The following is a 16,432-nucleotide window of genomic DNA, read 5'->3' on the forward strand; positions in this document are numbered from 1 at the left end:
TCACAATAATGGATGCTTAGGCAAAATAAGAGTATCACAATCTATCTGAACTCATCCAGTGGAGGGGCTTGAGAAAGTTTGGTTTTATAAGAGCTAAATAGACAGGAATGAAGTTTTTCCAGTTCATGACAGATAAAGTCAGACAGTTTCCCAAGTGTAAATCATTTTAAATTACACCCAAATAACAGATGGTTTGGATCTGAACACAGTTCATTCACAAAGAGAAAGTCGGAGGGTGGACTGGTTCTACTTTGACATAAATATGTAGTGGTAGGCCACAACCTCACAACTTCTACTTCTTATGTGAGGAAGAAACTGTGGTTTTGCCAGAATGAGAAATGAAAACACTGGACAGTACAAAGGGATCTGTTTGCAGAAGCCTTCAGAACCTTGCATGCCACCAACTTGGTCCTGCATATGAACAGACATCTGCAGGAAACTGGAGCTGTATGTAATACTTTCCACCACTGGAAACCACTATCCAAACTGGAGTTAAGTAACTGCTAAAACAAACCCCTGACCTGTCAAAACTTTAATTAAAACAATCCTGGTGACTTCATTGGTAAAAAAAAAAAAAAAAAACTATAATAAATTAACTAGACAACAGCTGTATATTAGAACGCTTTGTTTTATTTAAGCTTGTTTATGAGTATATTAAAAAGTTTTAACCCATCAGCTTATTAGAAGCTGACATAATCCCACAGTTGTACCTGAAAAATAAAGCAACAGGGAATGTGTCTTGGTTTAATACGTCCTGAGCTGCAAACACGATCTCTAAGAGGGTAAACCCTGACACAGTAACATGAGCCCCCAAATATTGGAGGAATCTTTTTTTAATAAACAAATGTTTTACAAAAAAAAAAAAACACTTCATTTTAAAGGCCTTTAAAGATGAGATCATTTCATACTGAGGTGTTTAGTGTAGATGACCCGTGCACAACCATTTTGAAACAATGTCATAGCTCCATCTCTGGCCTTCTGCCCCATCATACTATTGCATATCTGATTTTCCAAGTTATAGAGAGGTGCTATGCATGCACAATAAAGTCGCACGCACTGTAGCATACATGATCTGATCACCAGGTCAGACAAGCTGTTTAATATTTGGCATATGACATAATTCTATCACATGAGCTTCACAAACTAATCTCATGCTACACTATGCAGATGCTCTGTCTGCACTGATCCAGATTCTCTCACTTCAGACTGAAACTAAAAGTGAAACTGTTAAATTACCGTAGCCTGGTAAAAAACCAGCCCCTTATTCTTCACTTTGCTTCATAGAGAGGATCTGGACCATTGGCTATTGAGAAATGATTGCTGACTCGAGGCGTGGGCTCTGTTGAAGCTTTAAACGATTGGATCTGAATTTACCCAATTGCTAATGTTTAGCTGTGATGTATATAATGTGCTTCCTCAATGAAGCGTACGGGAAATTGCATATGATGTGAACAACCTTGTGGGGTGTAGGATCACAACATCTTTGTCGGCAGTAAAATAACTTATACATTATTCCTCTTGATCTGACTTTAATTGCTCAATATTTGGAAGCGTGGCCAACATGGACTGAATGGCTTCATTCTCTTCCTCTGCTACCATTGTCAATCTACAACCCTATATAGGCAGACTACAATTCTAAAACGATACAGAAAATCAACATCAATCATTAGAAACTACTCCCCATGTTTATTAGTTTCCCTGGTTGATATTCAATGAGAAAAATTAAACTCAATGGGAGAAATCCCAGAAGGAGCACTGAAGGGAGATGAGAATCAAGCAGAATTGCGAAATGAGGCAGTGGTCAAGCTAGAATCACCCTGCTTTCTGATTAGTAATAATCAAAATTAGACACTGACAGCATGATAAAAGTAATGTACCCCTCCAGATGCAACAGAACTCAGTGAATTCAGCACCCCTGATCCCAATACACATACACTCTTCAAAGAAAAATACCTTAAAAAGAGATGACTGGATTGCACATGGAACACTGTTTCCTCCCTTTCCTCTCATTTAGACCCAGGTCATGTGATAGAGTTAGCAGTTAGTTTTGAATCTAACAGAAAATTAAGAAACTACAAGATAATTCCCATTTATGCTACAAAACATATACTGCTCTTCATCTTTTTATATTCAACTTAAAGATGGGCATTTAATGTTGATGTGTTCATTGAATGGAAATGGTGAGAGTTCTCAGCTTTGATACATGTATGAAATAGGGAAAAAAAAATCTATAAAGTTTTCTTTTCAGATCCAAGGAAAGTTTAAGTTTCTGATCTGTAAAGTATGAAACATTTTGCTTGCTGTCGTCTAATCATAAATTTGCATTTTGTATAGAACAACTGTAGAACCTCAGGAAAATACCTTATGGCATTTGCGTACTCTTTTGTAATCAAGACAAATGGTGGCAATAATCCTAACTCATAAATAATAAATTCTTGTAAACGTCAACTCTCTGCTATCTTCTTTACCTAAACAGAAAACATATAAAAGAAGACAGGACAAGTAGCTTGGAGCAGTTCAAGAGAAAGCGAAATCCGATAGGCATGAAAGGAAAGAGAAGAGAAAGGAGAGCACATGGCTTCAGACATTTACCAGCCGTTGCAGCGAAAGAACGACTGGTACGTCTTCCACACTGAAACGAAGATCATTTTTCCAAAGTTTTGTTTGCATTGGGGCATGCGTTCTTTTCGGAGAACAGACTTTTTACAAAACCTCTTCATACTTTTAAAGTTCTGCTTTTACAGTGACTTGCAACAATGTTCTGCTCTGCACATATTACTGTTTGTATATGTATGATTAAAGAAAAGAAAGAATGTAACAGCGATGTACAGAGAAGGCCATTATAGCCATACTTACCCAACATTGGGCAATCCGACAATCCCTATCTTCAGAGCAGTCCCAAACCTTCCAATCAGCGGCGGTGGCTTTGGTGCATCATCTCCTTTGGCCTAACGAAGACACCGTGGACATGTCTGCAGTCAAAATCAGCACTTGCCATTATACATAAACGTTCTTTGAATGAAACCTTTCTTCTTTCACAAAACACACCTTTTTTGGAGCCATGTCTCCACTCTTAAACTCTGAATCGACTTCCACAGCAGATGACACACTCAGAAAAGCACATTCATTCACAGGCAGTGGGGGGGAAGCTCAGTCCTTAAACATAACCAGCCTGACTGCAAGCGCTTCAGCTCCTACGCTGTCTGCATGCACTCAAAATAGAAGCATCCAGCATGTGGAAATGTAAGTTGACACTGTAAGCTGGCGAGCTGACCCTGCACCTCCATATTTAGCTGTCAATAGTATCACTGTGGGTTAATGAGCAGCTATAAAACCCACCCTGTGCAATGTATTTGGAAAAGGCCAGTTAGGCCTGGTTAGAGGCTTGGCAGCATTAAAGGCGGCGCCTTTATGTAACACAGTTATGGATCAACTTTCTGCCTTGTCGTCTTTGTCTTTTTGTAATGGGTTTTGCCTCAGCCAGATGAAATATATCCTCCTTTCATTCAATGGAGACAAATTTGCAGATCTGCCCCTGCAGGCAACCAGGCCCATACTGTTTGCCTGAGCTGGAAAAAAACCCCCAAAACAAAACAAAAAAAACAAAACTGATTTATTAATCAATCTTGAGTATCTCTTCTTATTGCCAGTAAGAAGAGATACTGGCATTTTTGTCAGGATGAACAATGTTGCTGAAGTGTTTTCTTATTGTAGGCCTTGTCTAGTCTTCCAAATTACGGAGTGAATACGCTGGAAAACTTGCAGCAAGTTCTGTGAAAATCTTAAGGAAAATAGAAAATGAAGGAAGACATTGTCTGATTGTAGACAAAACAAAATTAAGGTGTAGAAGCGGTTTCTAGACAACAACAAAAAAGAACAAATTTCAGGGGAAAATCAAAAACATGCACTTTTCATTGGAGTAGATGGAGCTGTCAGACAGGAAGCAGCACAGATCCACCGCGCAACATCCCTTCACACACAGTTTACCCAGACCCCCTTAGAGAGGAACAGGTGTAGCCACATGGGCGCACGAAATTACAACAATTAGTTAAACATCCTCAAATAAACTTCCTTCCACAGACGTACAAATTGAGGCGTGCGCAACCAGCGAGCCCTGGCCCAATCCAGTAAAGCTTGCCTGGGTTTAGCATGCAGAAAATGAGCTCCTAATAATCTGGATTTGAGGCAAAGTGCATTTTGCGGGGGAAAAACTCAGAAATGAATAGATCTGAAATAATCATTTATCTTTTGTTGATGGATGCACCCCCACTTAGACTCGTCACAATAGATGCAGAGCGTTTTGTTCGACCAAATAAATCATTCCCATTGTTTAAGGTACATTGATCAATCTAATGGCTTGTAATGGGCTCCTAATTGCCACAGAGAAGTGCTCACGAATGCAGCGCGGTATTACAGATTCAACTCTGAGTTTTCAGTCGAGTGACGAGGAAAGAGTGTGTTCAGTCTTCTAGTTCCATTAAGGGGATAAAATGCTTTTATTCTCCAAACAAATTGATTTATTTTTGCATTAATAATTAATTAATTTGCTTATTTATTAATTAATTTATTTAATTATTGCATATAAACCAAATTAATCTGATCACAGATCTCCTTAAAATAACAATTATTGCTGTAAATTATTTTAAAATGTTTATTATTATTATTATTATTATTATTATTATTATTATTATTATTATTATTATTATTATTATTATTATTATTATATTTGCTGTGATGGATGTATGTATTTCCAGAATCCAAAATAATCTAAGTTTATTACCAAAATAAATGTCGACAATCAGTTCTGCATGTTGCAAAAGTTACCAGCCTCCCCCCCCCTCCCCCCAAAAAATTGTCACGGTTGCAAAATAAAACGATTTAATTTCTTTCTTCGCAGCGTTCACTTCCTGATGAGGACGATTTTTTATTCACCCCTTCCAAAAGGTGCATGGGAGGCTCTGGAGCAGGAGAAAAGGAAGAGCATTTGAACAAATTGCGCCTGTGTTTACTGGCAGCATTCACACCACATAATAGAGCATTATCTGCCCGTTTTTGAATACGGTGATTCACATCCTTTGGTCAAACTGTTTTTTTTTTCTTCACTGGAAAATTGCTTTAACTTAAAAAAAAGAGAGAAGAAAAGACGAATCGCATCAGAGCAGGTCACTTTTACATTGCGTCATTATCTCCGAGCATTTTAACAAGCTTCTATGTGCGTGCTTGTTGACAAGTCAATTGCAAGCATCTAAATTTTGAAAAAAAAAAAAAAAAAAAAAAACTATAGTAATAACACGGCGTCCTCGTCGTTGAGCTAGTTTAATTGGATGTGCAATTAGGCTGGAAATGCATGTTAAGTGCATGCAGCGCATGGACCTTTGCAGGATGCAGAATTTAAATTCCTGCCTTTAAAGAATTTTGCAACAAGTGCTGATAAGACAAGCTGTCGTTGTTAATTAACCTCTCACCTGCACTCCCAGACAAGTGCGCAGGAGGAAACGCGTGCGTCAAAGCAAAAAAAAAAAAAAAAAAAAAAACAACACTAATGAAACCTGGAAGGTAATAAAAAAGTGTAAAGTTAATCCATTAAGATGTGTGTCTCCAAATCTGATTTGGATTGACATGCGGTTTTACGCCTTCCGCTCTCATGGGAGCGCTCAGCTGCAGGCCCACTCCAAACTTCATCCATCCCCCCACTTATAAATTCTTCAACTCCGACTTATCAAATTAATAGAATAAATAATAGCCTCTGAGAGCAGCTGATTCCCCCCCCCACCCCCCAACCAGCAGCATGGCATGCATGACACATATCACTGGCAGCAACCAGCCTGTTTGGATAAAGTAATCCCCAAGTTAAACCAAAACAAATTTTAAATGCTGTATTGGCCATGATCTAAATATCGAAAATAAGGATGGAAGCTCAGAGCAGTGCCGCCAAACGCTTTTAATAAAATGAGCGAAACGCTTACCTCCTGGAGATCTGAAGCGCGAACTCCATTCTGCCATCAAAAAGAGAGGGGACATTGCGCCCTTCGTGTGAGAATGCGTAAAAATAAACTGCGTGCATTTAAAAAAAAAATTAGATCAAATCGCGCCTTTGGGTGACAGTCTGAGGCAAGAGGCTGCACGGCACATGATTGACGGCGGGGTTTTTGGTGTTTCTCTCTGCGGTCGTGCTTCTCATTGGCTGACAACGAACCCCCGACCAAGAATGCGGCCACGAGATTGGCTGCGCGTCCTCTCCAGCTGTACTTCAAAGAACACGCTCGCTACAACTAGGTAGTGTCGGGGTAGCTGCGAGCCAAGAGAGAGAAACAAACCCGTGTGACCCGAGTCACAACGCGGTGAAATCTCAATCACATTGGAGTCATACAGCCTCGATACCGCGGACACTCTCGGCGCTGCACAGAGCCCGGATATGGCTACGTCTATACTCGGAGTGAGTCTGACTTCAGTCGCCTAAAAAAAAAAAAGTTGTTTTCTTTCGCAAAAACTGAAAAACTTTGTTGTTGATGTTTTTTGTTTGTTTTTTTTCCATGTTTGCGTTTGTTGTCACTTGTAAATATATATTTTTGCTTGCAAAAAAATATATATTTTTGCTTCAGTTTTTTTTTGTAGAGAATCACAAATTAAAAGTTTTATAAAAGAGGAAAAGTGTCCACAATGTAGCACTTTTAACTTTAAAGCAAACTTGGACAGATTGCAGATATATCAGCCTTTTATTTGACCACTTTCTGCAGATTCTTATAATTAAAGTTTTGCAACCATCAGTATGAAAACTATGTGGCGGTTTTGATATTTTACTTGTGTTTAGAAAACGTATTAAAACTGCTCTGTGTTGCTCACATGACTGGAACATATATGTCTGTGCCAATAAATGATCTGTGCCATGTCTTAGAAATATAATTACTTCATAAATACTCCATATTTAGCTCCTCACGGTATTTGCTGGTGCTTGTTTTTAAAGAGAAACTTTGTTCTGTGTGCCCTCAGGAAGAGCCACGGTTTGGAACTACACCCCTCGCAATGCTGGCTGCAACCTGCAACAAAATCGGCAACACCAGTCCTCTGACAACTTTGCCAGACTCCAGTGCTTTTTCCAAAGGCGGATTTCACCCGTGGAAAAGGTCCTCCTCCAGCTGCAACCTGGGCTCCAGCCTCCCCGGTTTCACGGTGGCGACGAGCCGAGCCTCAACTGGACTGACGCCGACCAGCGGCGCGGGCAACAGCGCCTTCTGCTTAGCCTCCACCTCGCCGACTTCCTCCGCGTTTTCCACCGAATACAGCGGTCTGTTCTCCAACTCTGCCGGCGTCACGACGCAGGACTCCGGCCAGTCCGCCTTCATCTCCAAAGTGCACACGTCGGCGGAGACGCTGTACCCGCGGGTGGGGATGGCGCACCCATACGAGTCGTGGTACAAGTCCGGCTTCCACTCCACCATCTCCGGCGACGTCGCCAACGGCGCATCCTCGTGGTGGGACGTCCACAGCAACCCCGGGTCGTGGCTGGACGTGCAGAACCCCGCCGGCACACTCCAGACCTCGCTGCACTCTGGGACGCCCCAGGCCATCCACTCACAGCTCAGCGGCTACAACCCGGACTTCTCTTCGCTGACGCACTCGGCGTTCAGCTCCACCGGGATCAGCCCGTCCGCATCTCACCTGCTGTCCACCAGTCAGCACCTGTTAACGCAGGACGGCTTCAAGACAGTCATTCCCACTTACACGGACGCTTCCGCCGCCAACGCCATGATTTCAGGCGGCACGTCAGGAATAAGTAGCTCATCCCGGTCCTCCAGGCGGTACTCCGGCAGAGCGACGTGTGACTGTCCGAACTGCCAGGAGGCCGAGCGGCTGGGGCCCGCCGGGGCCAGCCTGCGGAGGAAGGGACTGCACAGCTGCCACATCCCGGGCTGCGGTAAAGTCTATGGGAAAACATCCCACCTGAAGGCGCACTTGCGGTGGCACACCGGCGAGCGGCCTTTTGTGTGCAACTGGCTTTTCTGCGGCAAAAGGTTCACTCGGTCCGACGAACTTCAGAGACACCTACGCACCCACACCGGCGAAAAAAGGTTCGCCTGTCCGGTGTGCAACAAGCGCTTCATGCGCAGTGACCATTTGAGCAAGCACATCAAAACGCACACGGCGGGCGGAGGGGGCAAAAAGGGCAGCGACAGTGACACCGACACCAGTAACCTGGAGACCCCGAGGTCCGAATCCCCAGAACTTATTTTAGAGGGGGTGAACCCCAGAATTACAGTTAAGGATCCGTCTCCTCACGACGAACCGTGAGGTTTAATTCTCCAAAACAAACAACAGACAGCAGCTTATTAAATAAACTGCACAATGAAAACGGGTCCAATTTCACAGACTTTTGAAAAAAAAAAGAAAAAAAAAGAGGGGGGTGGGGGAAATATTTCCAAAATCAACTGCAAAATTTAAAAAATATATATATTCTTCTCTGGCGTGATGAGTATGTCATTCGTAAATTCATCCTAAAGAAAACTTTAATTTACTGTAGGAATATTTGGGAGGGGGAAAAAAATGAAAAGGATGTTGATGAGAAAATGCTGCGCCAAACCCTGTTGAACTTTGCTTGGACAGTGTTGTATATTGACGACTTCAAAAAATAACAAAAAAAAAAAAATCAAGTGTGTTATTTTTCATGTAAATGTTATAGGCTCTGATTGTTTTCTTCGTGTTGGTATCCTGGAAATCAGGGAGTTTTGCTTTTCGACGCACTTTTGTGGATATGTATGTAACACAGCTTTTCAAAACTTCTGTTTATCATTTTTTTTATTTCTTTGCTAAAAAAATAATTATCTATATATAAATGTTTACCTGTATAAAGTCACACGTATAAAACCTTCATTTATCGTAATTAAAACATGTTTAAAACATGCCGTGTGATGTAGAGTTTATATTTATTTGTCAGGATTTAATGTAGAAAAAAATGTTATATATATATATATATATATATATATATATATATATATATATATATACATAATTTAACCCCTAAAACACCTTTTGCTTCCATGGTTTCCCCTATGGAATAAATTAATGTTTAATGCCCCGGAAAAGACATTTCATGCCCAAATGAAAATCTTGTTAAATGGTATTAATTATGACTTGGAGCACGTCGCAGCCCCATGTGTCTTGTATTTGCGGTTAGGGGATTCGTGTCTTATCAAATATCTAATTAATCTCCGAGACATCTATTGTTCACTTTCACTTTATCGGGGGGCTCCGCTGACAAAAGTCCCCGGATTTTTATTCTAATTGTCCAAATTAACTGCTTTAATTTGCATAGCAAATATTACTAAAAAAAAATAAAAAATGGACTTTTTTTTCGCAGGAAAACACGGATATAACGGGAAGAGCGTTATTTCTTTTTCTGGCGAGGGAAAGAAGGGGGCAAAAAGTCAAATGCAAATGTTGAATTTTAAATGCTTTCTGCGCGCCGCAGTCAAATGGTCCCTGTGTGTTATTTGAATATCAGTGGCCCCGCACTGAAAAGGTTCAAGGATGCTCTCTGACTTCTTTGTGCTTACCCAGTGCAGCGTCCGACTCCCAAAGAAAAAGAGAGAGAGGGAGAGAGACGGGGAATAATTACAGCATGAATCCGGGACTGGGAATACATCATGGAAGAGCATCTCACCCAGACAAGCCTCCATTTTTACCCCCCATAAGTAGGATGTTAAATTGAGCAGAAGGCAATAGGGAGGGAAATTATTTTCATTTCCTTTTGTGCAACTGCGTTTTTTAAAAGGAAGCTGCCAGATTGTAAAACTATGACATTAGCCATTCAATTTGTTCTTAGCAAAAATACATAAAAAAAACAAAAGAAAAAACTCAAAAGAAAAAATGTATGATTTTGTTGATTCAATTGGCCGACTTAGCAAAATATCAAAATTATTTTACAATTGACAATGTTTTTTGCTAATAGCTCGATTATTTAACATATTTAAAAATGCAGCGAAAAATTGCACAAAGTGTATTTATAAAATTACTTTGTGACCTGCAGAAAATATTTAAAACCAGCGATTTTCTTAATGTATTTTTTAATGCTAAAAAAATACATTAAACATTTGGTTTGAGAGGGAAAATAATTGGACCAGTTAAATTTTAAACACACACAGCGTCACATTTCACCTGTATTCAGTAGCTAAGGAAATACTTTTCAATATATAAAAAATAATTTTGTTTTACATTAAATAATATTACATTGTTTAGTTTTATCAATTTGTTTTATTAATCTTTCATATTTTTTCTGTTATTTATATATATTCCTTTGAACGCAAATAAGAGAAAAATCAGAATCATTCCACGTTAAATGTATCATTTATTTGAAAGGAATTAACAGGCTTCTATGCTGCATTGATGCGTAAAAGAAAAAAAAAAAAAACGACCACAGATGGAGAATAAATCACAGAAAGTTGTTTTTCATGAAGACTGTTGATAAATATTAAATTCAATTCCACGAACAAAATTGTTTCCAATGATAAACAGTTTATACATCTCTAATAAAATCACGGCTGAGAGCGCACCGAGGCGCTTGTTGACATTTTCTGTTCACTGCTTCCCCCTAGTGGAGATAAACTAGACTAACGCGCAGTTTGTGCACAAAAAAGATTCCAAGATCCTACAGGATTTCCAACTCTTATCGATCATGTAAAACAACACAAAAACGAAAACATGCTTGCATTTTCTTGCATTAAAATTATAAAGAGAACATTTTAGATTAAAAAAAATTAATATTTTCTTTTTATCCTCTCCCTGCTTCTCTCTCTCCTATCCCTACTCCTGCTCCTAGTTCTTCCCCGAACTTCTCTTTCTTCTCTCCTCTCTCTGCTTCTGCTCCTCCTATCAGCTGTTCTGCCTTTGTTTCCGTCTGTGCTTCTTCTGCTCCTCTCACCATCTCCACTGTGACGTCTGTCTTTATCCCGGTCCTCCCTGCCTCTCTCGCGGCTTCTACTTCTGTCCAATCCAGCCGTAGAGCTGCTGACTTCCTGCCTGCCTCTGCTGTTGTTCCTCCTTCTCTCTTGACCTCCCTCCAGCTTGATCTTGTTCTCGGGGCTGCGATTGCGACTCCTGCTCCTTCCCCTTTCTGTCCTTCTTTGTCTATAATCTCCAGAGTCCTCTTTAGCCCTCCTCTGTCCAGCGTGGGGGCTCTGTGACCTGCTTCTGTGAGAGGAGGGCTTTCTCTGACTCTTGACTCTTCGCTCGCTCTCTGAGCTGTTATCCCGACGGGAATCTTCTTTCTTGTTCTTCTTCTTCTTTTGGCCCTTGGACTTGCTGTGGCCGTCTGAATCGGAGTCGCTGTCACTGCTGCTGCTGCTGTTGGAGGAGTCGCTCGAGCTGTCGCTGCTATCCTGCTTTTTCTTGTGCTTCCTTTTGCTTTTCTTCTTTTGTTTTTTGCCCTTCTTCTTCTTGGCCTTCTTTTTGTCCAACCGGTCAAGTTTTCTGTAAAATGCGGTGGGGAAAAAACCCCCAAAAAACAATTATTTAAAATTTTCTACTTTAAATGAATGACCACAAAGTTTACTAAATGTTTACAGCAGATGGAAAAACATAATAAAGTCAGAATCTCTTTACAAAAAAGCCCCCAATAAGATTTAATACGTCTTTATTACACAAACTTATTAATGATTGGATTTTTTTTTTGTGATCCAAAAACGTGATTGTGTATTTTATCAATATGAGGGTTTCTGATATACTTTCTCAGATAAATTTAAAACAAAGAGGTTAGCAAAAAAAATAAAAAATAAGAAAATGTTGAATTTGTTGTTACCTGAGCAGTTTCTGTTTCTGCTTGGTGGTTAATGATTTCAGAAACTCCACCTCTGGATCATCTTCTTCATCGCTGGCAACATATTCCTTATAAAGCATAAACATTTAAATTATTGCCACAGGGAGAATATTAGTTTGCACATTCAGATGCATATAACATCTTCCGTAGGGACCAAATAAATTTTTTTAAAACAGATATTTCATCAGTTTTATCTGAGACTAATAACAACCAACATGTGAAGGCATCATCAGATCTTGCAGTTTATAAAAAAAACCCCACAAACTTTTATGCATTTGTAGGTATTTTAGATGTTGGAGCAACACACGCCAAGTGAACAATTGTTCAGCAGAGGAAAAAATGTCCACTAAGCTTTAGGGATATCTTCCTACTAGGTGTACAAACATAGAGACTGCTCTCCACATGGCTTGTGGCAATGCAGAGATGGTTTTATTTTAATAATGAATGTTTGGTCACTAAGAGGCACCCAGTTCCCCACCTGAGCTGTGGATCCATGCAGCTCCTCCAGTGTTAGCATCAACTTCTAGGCTGCCTCTCTGATTAAAGCTCTTATGGCCCGGCTGGACAGTTCAGATGACAACCAGTCGTTACGGTTTCAGATGACAACTGGGCAGTACTCTGTAATTGTTTTAAACCACAACTACGCTTTGAACTCCTTCACATCTTCCTCCCTGACCCGTCTGCTGTGTACCTTGGTTTTCATGATGCCATCTGTTCACTAATGTTCACTAACAAGCTTCAGGGCTTCATGGAGCAGCTGAGCAGGTCGTCTACGTTTAGGGTGTACGACTATACAACTCTCGAAAACATTAAGAGACTACTACACTGAAAACCATTGAAAATCTCCTGGTTATTCCTCCAAATGTTGATTTCCAAACTCTTCCTGAGTTAAAACATTAGTATTATTTCTAAATGAATGCAAAATTGTTTTCTTTGCATTATTTGTGGTCTGAAAGCACTGCATCTTTTTTGTTATTTTGACCATTTCTCATTTTTTTGCAAAAAGATACAACATTTTTTGCTTGGAATTTCAGAGAGATGTTGTCATTAGTTCATGGAATAAAAGAACAATGTTGATTTTGCTCAAACGTATACCTATAAAACGTAAAATCAGAGAAACTGAATTTTGCAGTGGTCTCTTAATTTTTTATTTTTTTTCCAGAGCTGTATATATGCGTGTTTGTATATCGTCTTGTGCACACCGAGGTGACAGTGAGACAATTACCTGCGCTGGATCACAAACAGTAGAACTCCTATCAAGGACACATTTCTTCAGGGCAAAGCCACTGTTCCGCATCTCAGCCATTAACTCGGAGGGGTGCATCGACGGGCCTGTTGGCACAAATCACAGCCTCAGAGTCCTATTGATGTGGGAAGGCATACAGTCCGCTATCTCCACAGTGGGAATTTCAGAGGCGGCTTTGTTAACAAAATGGGACATCAAATCAACTCACTCCACTTCCGGCTGAGCAAATCATACAATATCATTCTCTGCCAAAGCAGCAGTTAAGGGAATCAGAATACACAATAATTACATTTTTTTCTTCTCCCGGCACAGGAGGGGGACCATTACGGCACTCCACCATCAGCCCCACTGACTGGACTCTCCCAGGGTAAACATTATTACTTTACAACTCAATTCACTGATTGCAGAACTCAGAATCAGCTCAGGGCAGGGAAGCGGGAGCTGAAGCTGAGGAGGAAAGTGCAGCAAGAAGCCAGACAGATAAAAGCTCCTGCAGAATGAAAGAGCTAGGCCATGTGCAGGCTCCTCAACCTCACCGACACAAGGCACGCTGCAGAAACATGTCAGCAGACCTCATGCTTCATCATTCATAACTCACCCGTACGGCAACATAAACTCAAACCTACTTGTTTGAAGCTTGCATTGGGCTGAGTTACGATAAAAATGACAACAATGTTGTAGGAGGATATTTAAACCTGCATTACCTGCTGTTTCGTCTGTGGCCATTGAGCTGGCGTTGATCCCCGACAGTCCGAACAGCGGGCACTCTCTGTCCGTGTTCACATGGCCCCACTTGTGACACTTGATGCACCTCACGTTGCGCACCTTGAGAAACAGAGCAATCCTGTTTAGTTTATTTACAGAGCAACAAACATCATTTCAAGACACTTTACAAGAAAAACATTTGAAATTTACATGAAAAATGTCTAAATTTGAATCAAAATACAGACAAATCTTACAGCCAGAATTATGTACAGACAATTAGTTTCTAATTATAGCACAAAAAGAAATCGCTGAAGTTTAATATAACTATCTGAATACTGAAGATGTAGGTAATATACTCTAAAAACAAGAACGAGCTCAGTAGTTGTTTCAAATCATGCTCTTAAAACCAGAGGGTTTGTCAAAATTACTTAACTCTCTCCAATAATACAAGCAGAGATGCACAACCAGGCTTTCCCACTAAAATACTGGTTCCCAGATTTCAACTTTAACTATTCTACTTTTTCTGTAGGACTATAAAATATTTAACAAGAAAAACATGCTACAGGTTCCCTAATGAAGCGCAGTACCTTTTAACCCAACCCACAATGAAATAATTCATGGACTTATACATTGAAGCATAAGTCCATGATATTTACTGAAGACATTAAACGCATGAAAATATACGTTGGTTTTTTGACTGGGGAGAGTTTGGAAGCATTTAATGTTTTGTTTTTGTGTTTTTGTGTATTAGACATGTTGACCAAGCAATCAATGGAAAACTGGCTAAATCCAATCTCTGCCCAGTTAACTGGTGCATCACCAAAAAACAAACAAAAAAAAAAAATTGCTCTCGGCATTATTTCATCACTCTGTGTCAACATGGTAACTTTATGAAAGGAAATGTTGCATTTAAATGCTCAATCGGTTTCGAATGTAAATGGACAAAGGAAAAGAAAGACCAAACTCAATGTTTGTAGGGGTTTCCTTAGAATACGTTTTAAGGACGTTTCCATGACTTTGAGGCAAACGCTGATCATGTGTATGTGTCGTAACCTGTCCAGTGTTGGTACTAAACTTGATGATTTTATTCCCCTGGAAAAATAAAAGTTAAGCAAACGTGGTAATGAAGCAGAGTGCTGTGTTTGACAAGCTTTTCAAGCTTGTCAAACCAAGCTTGCCAAACCAAGCTCTCCTACTCTTAGATATCTAGCATATCTAGTTATGCTAGATAACTAGATATCTAGCATAACTAGATATCTAGTTATCTAGCATAACTAGATATTAGCAGATATCTAGTTATGCTAAAAGGCTGTAAAAATAAATTGCCGTTCCAGCATTCTTGGAACTCCATTCCTTTTTAGCTTGAATATTTATTCTGCGCTCTGCTCCAATTCTACTGAACTTGTAGACTCAATTACCTTCAGGTCTTTCTTGGCTTTAGTTCTGACAGGGATTTTCTCCTCCTCTATAGATATATTTATATATAGTTTCTCAACTTTAGAACCGTTGCGTCTTTGTGCCGTTACGCTTATTTCAGTGATGATCTAATCAATCTGGCAACATTTTAAAGCTGCAGAGTTCTCCATGGTTGCCTTGGACTACCATTGTAAAAGAAAATACTCAAAAATGAAATATCCAAACAGAAAACTTCTACTTTTTTTGTCTGTAAATGGATCAACAAACCAAATATTCAGCTGAGGTTAGTAGAAATTAGATAAAGGTTTTAGTTGCCTGCTAATGGTGTAATCCTTTCATTTTCTGTTAGTCTGTTTTTACGTGTCTAAACAAAACTATTCTCTCTATCAAGGAAACCGAGGCACATTTTTGTCCTTTTAAAGTCAAGGTTTGTTACATTTAACTGCATGACTAAAGTGGTTTTGCATGCTGTTTGTTCAAGTGGGAATCACGTGTCAGTGTGTCCATGCTCGTTAAAGAAGGAACTTGTTATCTGGCTTTTCATGTGTGATTTTAATGGCATTTCTTATTTAATGGAAATAAAACCGCAATTGCAAAATTGTGTTTTTTCGACATTACCAAAATATCGGAAAAGTTTTGCGCACATTTCTAACAGGGCTGTAGTGATACAATAATCTCATGATACGATATGATACATGATATTCTGCTCATATGATATATATATATATTGCGATATTCAGCAAACGATACAATTCCATACACTTTTGCGATTTTCTGAAAGATTTTAGAGGGACGCAGTGATTTTGGTGACATTTTGTGACTGTTATAGAGTTGAATTGAATTAATTTAACTGAAAACTGATTAAAAGCACCAACTACACAATACCTGCACCAACTACACAATACCTGGCTCTGGTTGGACATGGACACAAACTTATCGACAGCTGGACAAAATGAATCAAAGAAGTGGTGAGAAAACATGTTTCTTTTAATTGAAACAGTACAAACTGTAGCTTACATGCATTTATAAAGTAAATAAAGTGCACCAAGTACACTGCTCTGAATAGTTTGATACCTTTTTAACCTTGACACTTAACATCTGAAGGAATCACTCTAAGCCTGATGACCTAATCACTCTCCTGGTGAAGCAAGCAGTGAGTGAGCAAGGTGACAGTTGGATGTTACGATACTTGCGGATGAATATCGATTTTTTTCTAGGAAAGAAAATATCGATGTATATCGCGATATCGATATTAT

General features: G+C 39.6%; 3 protein-coding genes across 3 annotated transcripts in view; 1 reads left to right on the forward strand and 2 right to left on the reverse strand.

Annotated features, from left to right (window-relative positions):
• LOC106957449 (obg-like ATPase 1) overlaps positions 1 to 3,220 on the reverse strand; it is a 55,507-nt gene extending 52,287 nt beyond the window's left edge. Inside the window, exons 1-2 of the mRNA XM_015048812.1 lie at positions 3,049 to 3,220; positions 2,857 to 2,948 (exon numbers count right to left, since the gene is read on the reverse strand). Coding sequence (XP_014904298.1) covers positions 2,857 to 2,948; positions 3,049 to 3,063 — 107 coding nt within the window. The 5' untranslated portion in view covers positions 3,064 to 3,220. The remainder of the gene's footprint in view (positions 1 to 2,856; positions 2,949 to 3,048) is intronic.
• A 2,761-nt stretch (positions 3,221 to 5,981) lies between these two features.
• Positions 5,982 to 8,813, forward strand: sp9 (sp9 transcription factor). The gene is made up of 2 exons (XM_015048811.1): positions 5,982 to 6,436; positions 6,991 to 8,813. The coding sequence occupies exons 1-2, from the start codon at positions 6,416 to 6,418 to the stop codon at positions 8,287 to 8,289; spliced, it is 1,320 nt and encodes a 439-aa protein (XP_014904297.1). The 5' UTR covers positions 5,982 to 6,415; the 3' UTR covers positions 8,290 to 8,813.
• A 1,509-nt stretch (positions 8,814 to 10,322) lies between these two features.
• cirsr (corepressor of RBPJ and splicing regulator) overlaps positions 10,323 to 16,432 on the reverse strand; it is an 11,527-nt gene continuing 5,417 nt past the window's right edge. Inside the window, exons 7-10 of the mRNA XM_015048809.1 lie at positions 13,760 to 13,880; positions 13,035 to 13,141; positions 11,792 to 11,877; positions 10,323 to 11,463 (exon numbers count right to left, since the gene is read on the reverse strand). Coding sequence (XP_014904295.1) covers positions 10,752 to 11,463; positions 11,792 to 11,877; positions 13,035 to 13,141; positions 13,760 to 13,880 — 1,026 coding nt within the window. The 3' untranslated portion in view covers positions 10,323 to 10,751. The remainder of the gene's footprint in view (positions 11,464 to 11,791; positions 11,878 to 13,034; positions 13,142 to 13,759; positions 13,881 to 16,432) is intronic.

The sequence above is a fragment of the Poecilia latipinna genome, unplaced genomic scaffold (genome assembly GCF_001443285.1).
Source record: "Poecilia latipinna isolate Pla-1442-1.1 unplaced genomic scaffold, P_latipinna-1.0 Scaffold903, whole genome shotgun sequence".
Classification (NCBI taxonomy): Eukaryota; Metazoa; Chordata; class Actinopteri; order Cyprinodontiformes; family Poeciliidae; genus Poecilia; species Poecilia latipinna.

What these genes read in the sequence shown, in the direction of transcription:
- sp9 (XM_015048811.1), top strand. Translation starts at nt 6,416, where the DNA reads ATGGCTACGTCTATACTCGGA. An exon ending in TGGCTACGTCTATACTCGGA is followed by an intron (nt 6,437 to 6,990) that starts GTGAGTCTGACT and finishes GTGTGCCCTCAG; the next exon opens with GAAGAGCCACGGTTTGGAAC.